Genomic DNA, 13229 nt, shown 5'->3' with positions numbered 1-13229 from the left:
ATGCTGACTATAACCCCAAGAACACCATCCCCACCGTCAAGCATGGAGGTGGAAACATTATGTTTTGGGGGTGTTTCTCTGCTAAGGGGACAGGACGACTTCACCGCATCGAAGGGAGGATGGACGGGGCCATGTACCGTGAAACGTTGGGCGACAACCTTCTTCCCTCAGCCAGGACACTGAAAATGGGTCGTGGATGGGTCTTCCAGCACGACAATGACCCAAAATATACGGCCAAGGCAGCAAAGGAGCGGCTCAAGAAGAAGCACATTAATGTCATGGAGTGACCTAGCCAGTCTCCGGACCTTAATTCCATAGAAAATCTGTGGAGGGAGCTGAAGCTTCGAGTTGCCAAGCGACAGCCTCGAAACCTTAAGGATTTGGAGATGATCTGCAAAGAGGAGTTGACCAAAATCCCTCCTGAGATGTGCACAAACCTGGTGACCAACTACAAGAAACGTCTGACCTCTGTGCTTGCCAACAACATTTCTCCACCAAGTACTGAGTCATGTTTTGCTAGGGGATCAAATACTTATTTCCCACAATAAAATACAAATCAATTTATAACTTTTATATGATGTGATTTTCTGGATTTTTTTTTTATATTCTGTCTCTCACTGTTAAAATAAACCTACCATTAAAATTATAGACCGTTCTTATCTTTGTCAGTGGGCAAACTTACAAAATCGGCAAAGGATCAAATACTTATTTCCTCCACTGTATATGCATGTGCAGACAGGGTTACTGAGACTAGTCTGTAACACTCACCTTTCAATCTGTGAAAGGAACTTTGTCTCGAAGATGCACCGGGTCTTGAGTCGCTCGGACAGTTTGCCCCTGAACAGCAAGCCCTTATCGGTGAAATCTATGAGCACATTCCTCACGATCTCCCCCAGGTACATGCCACTGATCATCTTTTCATACCTCAGAGAAAAAAGACACACAAACTGAAAAGTCTCCACAGCCCCAGATTGGTAACATTCACAAGGTTCACATTAATATCTAGTATTTCAATCACACTATAAACCTTTTATTTTGTTGTACTGACACAAACTCTATAATCAAACAGGAATGAATCAAAGAGAAGAGCTCTAGCTGTATTTTGATGAATGAAAGTTGAAACAAAGACGAGCTGGCAGCCCGGTTGTTACAGAGGGGGGGGTTTAATAGACCTTTTTCACAGCTGGAAAAGCACAGGTGTATTCGATAACATTAAAGTGGCAATCCTTGAGATTTCTCCTTGAGTCTTGCTTGATTTAGAATTTCTATTTTAGTGAAAACAAAAGAGTGCTTCAGGACTGACGTATTTGTGGAGGCCAACCAGGAAGTTAGCATCGCCCTGGTTCCCTCCACAAAAAGTCAATGGGATTTTTCCATCGGGTTTTGGATTATTGCTGAAAATAAACTCTGTGGCAAACACATGTTATTGATACCTACACGTTTTGTTATGTAAAATAATCTCCACAAATGACAAGTGTCAATTCAATCGCCAGAAGTAAAAAAGCTAACGTCAGGCTATAAAACAAACTACTTAACTCAACTGAATAACAATTTGTGCAGTAATTCTACTGTACAATACTGTCATTAATACTGCATTTATACTATACATGCAAGAAATATTCGTATTCATTCCTTATTTATACCATTCCGGCATTTATATTTAGCACACATAGATCCTACTTCTCGGCATTTTGTATTTACTTATTTGCACTGTGGATATTTGTTATATGCGGCATGTCTTAAAGTGGTAGTAGGCATAATATTTTTGGCATCATTGGGCAAAAGTTCCATAATAACCTTTCAGCATATTGTAATTCAAGTGTTCTGAGAGAGAACTAGACTTCTGCTCCTCCTCATGGCTCTGTTTTCAGGCTTTAGAAAATCTAGCCTGTGACGGGAGACTTTGACCAATCACAGGTCATTTCATTGAGAGAGAGAGCGTTCCTATTGGCTGTGCTCCGGTCATGTCTCCAGAACTTGGCGTTCCGTCACCAGATTTCACAATGGCGGCAGCGTCACAAACTTTCTCATTTTACAGCTAAACCGTCCACTACAAGATGATTCTGACAACATTTGAGGAGAGAAATAGGCATTAACGTAACATAATATTGATTCATATTTGATCAGCGCTGCCTAGTTTGACCGTTTGGTCGGAGTTCGCGAGTGATTGACAGCCGGCTCTCATATACGGCAGCTGGACAGCAGACCTCAGATCAGCTCTGACTGGTTGTTTTCCTCCGGTCTGTGAAATCTTGCAGATGATGTTAGGAGCACCAGAGGACACAGAGGAACATGATTTTTTTCAGGTTACCTGTTTCATGTACTACTGTCACGATATAGCGACTGTTTTATAAAAATACCTTTTTTTAAATCATATTTGATTGCCTACTTCAGCTTTAAGTGGTGTTAATAGCGCACTTGGTGTGCACTTTCAGGCTCTGTGTAGGACTCTCGAGCTACTCAAACTAATGTCACGGTGCTGAATAGACTGCACTTCACACACATCTTTTTAATTTGCTGGACAATTCCTCTTTTACAGAAATGTTGTGAAGAGCCTCAGCTATTCTCTGTCACTAGTTTTTTTTTTTTTTTTTATCTCCGTGCCTATCTTGGTCTCTGTCCATGGCTCCCACTCGCTCATTAGTTTATACTGTATTTGTGACTATGTGATGTTTTATGTGAGTGTTGGCACTTTGTGGTTGGTTTTTCCATTGACATAAAGTCGATTTAATATGTCATAAATTATCCATCCAATACCTCTGTTTCCCAGGGTTGTTAGAGCAATCGTCGACTATGCGATCAAACTCGGTGGAGAAATCATCGAGTTCGCCGTTGTCACCAAATGCTCCCCACTCCATGTTGACACACATACGGCCATCATCACCCTCCACCAGTTCGATGTTCTGCATTTCCTCCATGTAGCAGGCATTGGTCCCTGTGCCTGAGTTAAAAAAAATATAAATGGAAAGGTATTACTTTAAGTTCTGCCGTGGAAGGACAACAGTCAGTTTATAGAGCTTCATTCCGAAGACTCAAAGAAAAAAGATCACTCAATGTTCGCTCACAATTAATTGATTCTAATGTTTAAAAATGGCAAAAAGAGACAGAGACTGTCTCCCAGAGAGGAAGGTGGGGGACAGACTTACCTACGATGAGTCCCACCTCACATTCGGGGTCCTCATAGCTGCAGGTCATCATGGTTCCCACTGTGTCATTAACCACCGCCACAAAGTTCAAGTCAAATTCCTGCAAGCAGTGATAAAGAGATGAAAATCTATTATAATTTCCAGAAAATCAATTCATATAAAAGTTATAAATTGATTTGTATTTTATTGTGGGAAATAAGTATTTGATCCCCTAGCAACCAGCAAGAATTCTGGCCCCCAAAGACCGGTTAGATTACGGTAGTCCTCTCGCTTTAAGAAAGTACTCCGAATCTCAACTCGTGACCTGTATAAAAGACAACTGTCTCAACTCATTACCTGTATAAAAGACACCTGTCCACAATCAGATTCCAACCTCTCCACCATGGGCAAGACCAAAGGGCTGTCCAAGGACGTCAGGGACAAGATTGTAGACCTGCACAAGACTGGAATGGGCTACAAGACCATTGGCAAGCAGCTTTGTGAGAAGGAGACAACTGTTGGTGCCATTATTCGGAAATGGAAGAAACACAAAATGACCATCAATCGCCCTCGGTCTGGGGCTCCACGTAAGATCTCGTCTTGTGGGGTATCGATGATCATGAGAAAGGTGAGGGATCAGTCCAGAAATACACGGGAGGAACTTCTTAATGATCTCAAGACAGCTGGGACCACAATCACCGAGAAAACCATTGGTAACACACTACGCCGTAATGGTTTAAAATCCTGCAGCGCCCGCAAGGTCCCCCTGCTCAAGGAGGAACATGTACAGGCCCGTCTGTTTGCCAATGAACACCTGAATGATTCAGAGAAGGCTTGGGAGAAGGTGATGTGGTCAGATGAGACCAAAATCAAGCTCTTTGGCATCAACTCGACTCGCCGTGTTTGGAGGAAGAGAAATGCTGACTATAACCCCAAGAACACCATCCCCACCGTCAAGCATGGAGGTGGAAACATTATGTTTTGGGGGTGTTTCTCTGCTAAGGGGACAGGACGACTTCACCGCATCTTAAGGGAGGATGGACGGGACCATGTACCGTGAAATGTTGGGCGACAACCTTCTTCCCTCAGCCAGGACACTGAAAATGGGTCGTGGATGGGTCTTCCAGCACGAGAATGACCAAAAACATACGGCCAAGGCAACAAAGGAGTGGCTCAAAAAGAAGCACATTAAGGTCATGGAGTGGCCTAGCCAGTCTCCGGACCTTAATTCCATAGAAAATCTGTGGAGGGAGCTGAAGCTTCGAGTTGCCAAGCGACAGCCTCGAAACCTTAAGGATTTGGAGATGATCTGCAAAGAGGAGTTGACCAAAATCCCTCCTGAGATGTGCACAAACCTGGTGACCAACTACAAGAAACGTCTGACCTCTGTGCTTGCCAACAACGGTTTCTCTACCAAGTACTGATTTTTGCTAGGGGATCAAATACTTATTTCCCACAATAAAATACAAATCAATTTATAACTTTTATATGATGTGATTTTCTGGATTTTTTTTTTATATTCTGTCTCTCACTGTTAAAATAAACCTACCATTAAAATTATAGACCGTTCTTTTCTTTGTAAGTGGGCAAACTTACAAAATCGGCAAGGGATCAAATACTTATTTCCTCCACTGTATATTATATAATCTATTTCTGTTTTATTTTATTTTATTTTTTTTATGAATTCCTGTGTTTACAGTTCTGTTGCTTGATTTTGCAATTTTGTTACCGTACTTAAACTGTCTGTCTTTCAACATTTTGTTGTTTTAAAGCCCTGACACAGCCATGGTTCACCCACACAGGTTGTGTCAGACCCACTGTTTTGACACCTCCCTGTTAGTTTTGTTGTACCTGTCAGAGCAAGACAACTTACACCTTAAGCCCCTTAGACCCACAATAGACCTGTTTTTGTCTTTTTTAGGAGGGTACAGGGGGTCTTTAGGGGACGATAGCAGGTCAGCAGTAGATGTCACATAGAAGTGGTGAACATCATCCGAAAGCTGGGAACCTGAAGATTAATTTGAGATGCAGCTCAGCACTGTGTGTCAAGTTGTTCTAGTCATAAATCAGAATGAATGAATGAATTATTTAAAATTAATTGTAAAAGTGTATAAGGGTTTAAAACATTATGATCAAAGTATATGATGGCCATTCCCATGCTCTATTATGTCTCATAAATTGTTGCAGCAATTTTGGGGTTGATACCATTTGTTACACAGATTTGGTGCTAAATTCACCATTTTTTACCACTCGAGAATTTATCAAAATCAATAATCCCTCCAAAATACCACATTAAGACACCAAGACCTTGAGGAACACCATAGAAAAAGCCATGCTGTGATTTGGTTACAAGAATTGCATTTTTCGGCGATTGGATGGCGAGCGCTTCTGTTGTGTAAACTGCTCAGAAACCCCCTTATTGTCAATCTAGCTAGGAAAGCCATCCATCCTCTGAATGCTCTAGGTCTCTAGTTTGATCCATCCATCCTCTGAATGCTCTAGGTCTCTGGTTTGATCCATCCATCCTCTGAATGCTCTAGGTCTCTAGTCTGATCCATCCATCCTCTGAATGCTCTAGGTCTCTAGTCTGATCCATCCATCCTCTGAATGCTCTAGGTCTCTAGTCTGATCCATCCATCCTCTGAATGCTCTAGGTCTCTAGTTTGATCCATCCATCCTCTGAATGCTCTAGGTCTCTAGTCTGATCCATCCATCCTCTGAATGCTCTAGGTCTCTAGTCTGATCCATCCATCCTCTGAATGCTCTAGGTCTCTAGTTTGATCCATCCATCCTCTGAATGCTCTAGGTCTCTGGTTTGATCCATCCATCCTCTGAATGCTCTAGGTCTCTAGTTTGATCCATCCATCCTCTGAATGCTCTAGGTCTCTAGTTTGTGGCTGTAAAGCTTCATGAGGCTGTGATTATCCTAGAGGTCACCACAGGTCATTTTATACAGTGAGGTCAAATTTAAAAAAAATGGTCTCACTACATTGAAATCCACAAGAGTCTCAGCTTTACAGTGATAACCAATTTATGCAATTCCAAGATCGTTTATGGACCCCAGTATGTAGAAATATTCAAATAACACCATTTTTAGAATAGGTGAAAATAACACATTTATACTGCATGAAAAAAACTGCATGGTTTTTGCCCCAAACTGCATGTGATTATCATAAAGTGGGCATGTCTGTAAAGGGGAGATTCTTTTCTAGTTTCATGATATCTGTAGCTTCACTCCAGCCCTAAAACTGAACCTACTAGAACCTCTGAAAGACAGTAAAGCTGGTCTCAGAGGGTTATTAATCATTCTTAGTACTACATACAGTTTGGTGGCCTCAGAGCATTCCTAGCATTCCTATGAACAACCTCAATATGAGCCGAGGTCTAATCATCCAAAATAAAGTAAAAAAAGAAACGTGGGTGTAGTTTTGATAAAGGATTACTGGTGAAACCAGAAATGATCTAAAGTTACATGTCCCTGTCACAGCAGTTATCTAATTAAAATAATGTGTATATTATATAATATTATTTATAATTATGATAATTACTAGAGCATGATCCAGACCCCATAACAATGGAATATATTACACATTATCATTATTAGACGCTGCATTATACACAGGTTCAAAAGGAAACCTGACTTAAGATGAAACCATTTAGAATAAGAACTATGTCTTTTATTTTATACCTCTGAAACCTCACTAGATCAGCTACTCAAATTAATGGCTGGTTAAATTTCACCGCTATTGATTCTCTGTTAAACCTTTCAGATGTAACCAATTAAAAAAAAGTTTCTTGTATGGGACACTATAAAGAACCTCCAAAAGGTTAGACGTTGCTGTGTGCAGCAGTTTGCAACCTAAGATGTGAGGGGAATAAGGGAGGGAGAAAGAATGAGGGGGAATATAGCTGTAGACAAATAACTTAAAGGATATACTGATGAAACCTAAATCCAGGAGGACTGAATTCAAATACAATTCCATAGGAAACAGATAAGATCAGTGTGGCCATTTCAACTCGCTCTCTACATCACACACAGTAAAAAGCTGCTCGTAAGCCACATGGGTTTACTTTTTTATTATATTCTTCAAGTGTGTCAACACTCACAGGCCACGTTTCTCAATAAACAAGTGTCTGACAGAGTGTCTGTGATGCGTTTACTGACCTGTCTTCGACGGACGGCATCTTGCAGTAACGTAATGACATCTTGTCCCTCACAGCCGCTGGCTTTGAAACCCTTTGTCCACTTCAGAAGAATGCCCTGGACAAATGACAGCAGTGATTTGTGTGAGTGTGTGACTTTTATAATGAATAAAGATAAATTACAGAATCTAAAATCTAAATCAAAAGTTGTTGCCACAATGAAGAATGCAGAAACAACAAATTCTAACATTTTCTTTAAATGCACAGATATTGTGTTTCACTACATACTTTTGCTTGCATAATATAATCGGATGTATTTTTTTTTTTTTTAAAGCTCCCATATTATAAAAAGAGAGATTTTCATGTCTTTTGTATTATAAAGCAGATTTAAGTGCTTAATAAATACTGTTAAACTATCAAAACGCTCAATAAATGGAGAAACACACACAGTATGCAGAAACTGTGCGTTTGAAACAAGCCGTTAGGATTTCTGTCCATTTGTGATGTCACAATATATAGATCATTACATGGTTTTAAACATAAACATTCTAAATGTGTCCCGGTTTATTTCCCATTGCAGTGTATGTGAATAACATCAGCTGACAGGAAGTAAACATGGACCCAAGCTGTTGCCTAGCAACGCAATTCCGTTGCACTGAACCGGAGCTTTTCAGACAGTGGGTGAATACAGGTATATTCAGGCAGACAGTATGAGGAAAATAAAGTTGTTTTTTTTAAGATTACAGCATGTAAACATGTTCTACTGGAAACACAAAATGCAAGTATGAACCTGAAAATGAGCACGATATGGGACCTTTAAATCATAGCTTAGATACATGTGGTACATGCACACCGTGGCAGAAGCTCATTTACGCTTCACCAATCGATTTTTGTTATTTTGTGACCTGAGACACAGTGAAGGGGCGCACAGGTAAAACGTTGTAACAGGGTTTGACCTTGTGGGCCAAAGCTCAGTAAAGCCTTTGCTTGAGTTAAAGGGCCCTGGGCCTCATTCACTAATATGTGCGTAGAAATGTTCTTACTTTAAATAAGTGCACACGCAAAATTACTGTCAGATTCATGACACGTGCACGCCGGCCAATTTTGTTCTTACCACCTTGCGTATGTCAGTGAATCGGAATCATTCTGAATTGACAAGCGAGTGCCCGCTATTTGCAATCAGCATACTTTTTTACAGTATCCGAGGTGGAAGGCCAAAAAGGCACACTATTCCGAAGTGTATGGAAGTGACGATGATGAGAAAATAAAAGAGTGTCGGGCTGCAGTGCACTGCGGCGGTGAATGATGTGTCCCCTGAGATACTGACTGTGACTCCGGTAAAAAAACAACAAATGGTTTCGATGTTAAAGTTGATGTGAAAAAAGAAATAACAGACCAGAAGAAAAAGAAGGAAAAGGGTGGAGGAGGTGGACCACCTGATCTGTCAGCCCAAGATGAGAGACTCGCCCGAAGAGGGACTCGTCCAATAAATGAGGGTGGGGCACCGTAGTAGCTCACCTGGTAGAGCGGGCGTCCCATGTACCAATGTCCTTACCGCAGCGGCCCCAGATTCGAATCCGACCTGTGGCCCTTTGCTGCATGTCATCCCCTCTCTCCCCTTACAAAAAACTATCTTTGTCTCTGTCAAATAAAGGAATAAAAGCCCAAAAAATAATCTTAAAAAAAAATAAAATAAATGAGGGTGAAAGTGATAACATCCAAGGACTTTCACCCAGAGTAGGGCTGGGCGATATGGCCTAAAAATAATATCGCAATATCGCGATACACAATATACTGTATATCGCAATATTTTCAAATATGCTCTAAGCACTTCACAAATGCTCAATTTAACCACTTTGATGCATACAATCACACCAATATTATGACTCTCGTAGTCCCTGCAGCACACTGTATGTCTGCATTAAAACCTTCTTGTTTATATTCATTAGTTGTTTCTCTTGGAACAATTTTAATCTTGCATGCAAAAAGGGGGAAATCACAAGTTAAATGTTGTACATTTTAAAGTTAAATGCATCAATCTGGTGCACTTTGAAAGCAAAATTAAGAGACTAGATCTTCTACTCTTGTAAACAATTTTGTGCTCCAGCAGTGGTGGACTGTAGGCTACTCAAGTACTGTAATTAAGTACGGAGCAGGGGACCGCCCCTCCCCGCAGCGAAAGAAGGAACAGCCAGACCTCACTCAACGGCCCAATGTGTGTGTGAGAGGGAGCCGTAGGAGAGAGGGACAGAAGGAAATGCCAAAGTTAAGAGCTGATAATCAGGGAATTTATTTTGAAGTATAGTTCTGGTTGAGCTTCTGCTTTAATTTATGTTGATGGCCTTAGTCTATAATTACATTATATTTATATGAAAATAACAAAGCTGCATTTTCTTTCAATTAAGATTTGATAATGAAGAAGTGTTTATGTTACCTATGTAAGCCATACTTTTGTTAAGGCGAACATTTGTTAACTTATTTTTGCCAAATAAATGAAAAGCATGTTGAAATCAGATCATGACCTCCTCGCTGTTACATAAATGTACTGAACCGAACCGAAAAACCGTGATATGAACCCAACCGTGAATTTTGTGAACCGTTCCACCCCTAGTTCACAATGTACCTTAAAGTGAGATTTGTCAAGTATTTAATACTGATCTCTATCAACATGGGAGAGGGCAAATATGCTTGTTTTATGCAAATGTATATATACAGTATATTTATAATTAGATATCAACTAACAACACAAAACAATAACAATTATTGTCCAGAAACCCTCACAGGTACTGCATTTAGCATAAAAAAATATGCTCAAATCACAACATGGCAAACTGCAGCCCAACAGGCAACAACAACGTAATGTCATTCACACTTGAAGTTCAGGAAAATGTGCAAAAATTCAGAATGTTACCATATGCATGATAGCTAGTCTTCCACTTCTAATGAATACTGAATCAAACATTACCTGATCCAGTTTGCTTTGATGACAGGGGAAGGAGAATGTAAATCCCAGAGGTAAGGATGCTCCACTCATGCCCATGTATTCCAGAAAGTCGGCGATGCAGTGCACAATGTGGTTGAAAAGCTGGCACACAAGACAAAAAAAAACAACAAAAAGAAAAAAAAACTGAAGTTACATATCTTTATAAGGAAACTGAATGCAAATTCACATATAAAGCAAGTTGGTGTTCAATATAATGAACTGTGTTCCACTGTTATGCATTACATCAGACAAAACTGTTCACGTGTAAAATGCTAACTTTGATAAATAAAATGTGTTGCTCGTAATTAAGCATTGAGACATAGATGAGTCTATTTCAGATTTGCACAATTCATGACGCCATTTTTGTCAGCGGACCAGTTTCAAACATTGAAAGAGATGATTCAACTTTACAGACCGTCCCTCAGTTCCATCCTTTCAGAAGCTGTAATCACTTATAATTTGGGCTGGCAAAATTAATTAAAATATTTAATCACGATTAATCGCATGATTGTCCGTAGTTTATTGCGATTAATCGCAAATTATTTATCTGTTCAAAATGTATCTTAAAGGGAGATTTGTCAAGTATTACCTACACCCAAACTGCAGCCCAGCAGGCAACAACAGCTGTCAGTGTGTCAGTGTGCTGACTTGACTATGACTTGCCCAAAACTGCATGTGATTATCATAAAGTGGGCATGTCTGTAAAGGGGAGACTCGTGGGTACCCATAGAACCCATTTACATTCACATATCTTGAGGTCAAAGGTCAAGGGGACCCCTTTGAAAACGGCCATGACAGTTTTTCCTCACCAAAGTTTAGTTTGGAGCGTTATTTAGCCTCCTTCTGTACAGGCTAGTATGACATGGTTGGTACCGATGGATTCATTAGGTTTTTCTAGTTTCATATGATGACAGTATCTTCACTCTAGCTTTAAAACCTCCGAAATACGAATCGCGTTAATGCGTTAAAGAAATGACGGTCATTAAAACAAATTTGCGTTTGCGAGTTATTATCGTATTATCTTTGACAGCCCTACTTATACTGTGAAATACTAAAGTACTTCAACCCCAGTGATGTTTTTACCTCTTCCCCTGTGCCCTGCATAGTCTCCTGTGGGATATTGTAGATCTTGTGGTGCATGTCCACGTTGTGTCTCTTTCCACTTCGCACGCGCACCAGCAGCACCCGAAAGCTGGTGCCCCCAAGGTCCAAAACCAAGAAGTCTCCATGCTCTGATGAGGAACAATAAAAGACAAGAATCACAAACACAGACATAAAAGCATTATATGAAAGAGAGAAAAGTGAACTCAATAACAAGTCAAGTGGAATGTCTGTTTTTTCTCTTTAAAAGCTACCGGTTCCATCTGGTGTGTCTCTAACATAGGTGGGAAGCATCTTGACGCTCGCTTGCTCGTGGGTTTGCTTCGACAGGCCTCGCACCATCTCCTCACAGATTCGCCTCTTAACCTCCAGCAGCTGTTCGCGGCTCAAACGCAAGGCGTCGAGGATGCGCTCACGCTCGGCGTGTTGAGCGGCGAGACGGTAGGCTACTGCTGTTACCATGGCAGCGCCCTTCCCGCTGCCACACTGCGACTGCAAAAAACGCACATCACAGTCCGGCACAAGTCGCCGTACCATCTTGTGGAGCCTCCTGGAAAACCTAGGGAAAGGAGGTACATTTTGTTAAATCTGTAGTCACTTCTGTTATCCCCTTTCCTCTTGCGTAGACAAGCTCATTAAAGTTTAAAAGGTATCAAAATGCTGATTTATGCCATGTCATTTACAATTTACTCCTTCAAATGCAATAGCACAGCTCATTACGAGTGTAGAAGTTGGGAATATAAAAAGCTAACCTTGACAACCTACAGTGTGCGCGAGTGAACGTTATTAGCCCAGGAGGGAAAACATGGATGAACGTGTGAAACTTTGAAAGTAATAGCCTGTTAGGTAGGTTTTAAAGCCTTAGCCGAGGTATGCGCAAACATGTGCTTTCTTGTTTGTAAAGCAGAGTGATCACTCATCGCTTCGACTACAGTAAAATCTATGTGCCGACTTTATGATAATCGCATGCAGTTTGGGGCGAGTCAGCACACTGACACACTGACAGACTGTTGGGCTGCAGTTTGCCATGTTATGATTTGAGCATATTGTTTTATGCTAAATGCAGTACCTGTGAGGGTTTCTGGACAATATCTGTCATTGTTTTGTGTTGTTGATTGATTTCCAATAATAAATATATACATACATTTGCATAAAGCAGCATATTTGCCCACTCCCATGTTGATAAGAGTATTAAATACGTGACAAATCTCCCTTTAAGGTACATTTTGAACAGATAAAAAATGTGTGATAAATTTGCAGCTAGTAGCAATTAACTATGGACAATCATGTGATTAATCGTGATTAAACACTTTAATCGAATGACAGCCCTGGTAAGAATACAAAATGCTATATCTAAGAAACATAAACTATATTAAGTTATTCTTTCTGAGACAGGTTGGACATGATAAGGGTGTAGCTGTTTTTGTAACAAGCAACAAGACCAGAATGCATTCTGGGAAGAGAGCAAACACAATTAAAAAGACTGTTTTTTTTCCAGTCAAATATCAGTTGCACAGTTGATACTGGGCAAGCAGAAATGACAAGCAAGCACAACATCAACAACAAGTATGCAACGGGTAAACATGGAAACTCCTTAAATGTTATGGCATTTAGGCAATTTAGCTGGCAGCAATTTCCCTCAAACTATGGGGGCCTATAAAATCAGTCACCCCTCCGTGGATTTGTTTGTGCTATCACAGGCTTGTTGGTCTGATATTTCATCAGCATTGCTTGACACTGAAAAACTACAAGGACAAAGCTCATGCACTATAGCTCAGACCTTTTTCATCGCCATTCTGTTGCTAGGGCAACAGCTTTGTTCCCCGTTTACTTCCTTTTAGCTACTGGCACTGATAAACATTGCAACAGGAAACAAA

General features: G+C 40.5%; 1 protein-coding gene across 1 annotated transcript in view; it reads right to left on the bottom strand.

Moving 5' to 3' along the window:
- hk2 (hexokinase 2) overlaps positions 1-13229 on the bottom strand; it is a 70482-nt gene that overhangs the window by 8624 nt on the left and 48629 nt on the right. The window contains exons 11-17 of the mRNA XM_074637255.1: positions 11607-11911; positions 11335-11483; positions 10234-10353; positions 7291-7386; positions 3147-3246; positions 2758-2941; positions 769-924 (exon numbers count right to left, since the gene is read on the bottom strand). Coding sequence (XP_074493356.1) covers positions 769-924; positions 2758-2941; positions 3147-3246; positions 7291-7386; positions 10234-10353; positions 11335-11483; positions 11607-11911 — 1110 coding nt within the window. The remainder of the gene's footprint in view (positions 1-768; positions 925-2757; positions 2942-3146; positions 3247-7290; positions 7387-10233; positions 10354-11334; positions 11484-11606; positions 11912-13229) is intronic.

This window comes from Sebastes fasciatus, chromosome 6, assembly GCF_043250625.1.
Source record: "Sebastes fasciatus isolate fSebFas1 chromosome 6, fSebFas1.pri, whole genome shotgun sequence".
Classification (NCBI taxonomy): Eukaryota; Metazoa; Chordata; class Actinopteri; order Perciformes; family Sebastidae; genus Sebastes; species Sebastes fasciatus.
This window is presented reverse-complemented; position numbering and strand designations above follow the sequence as displayed.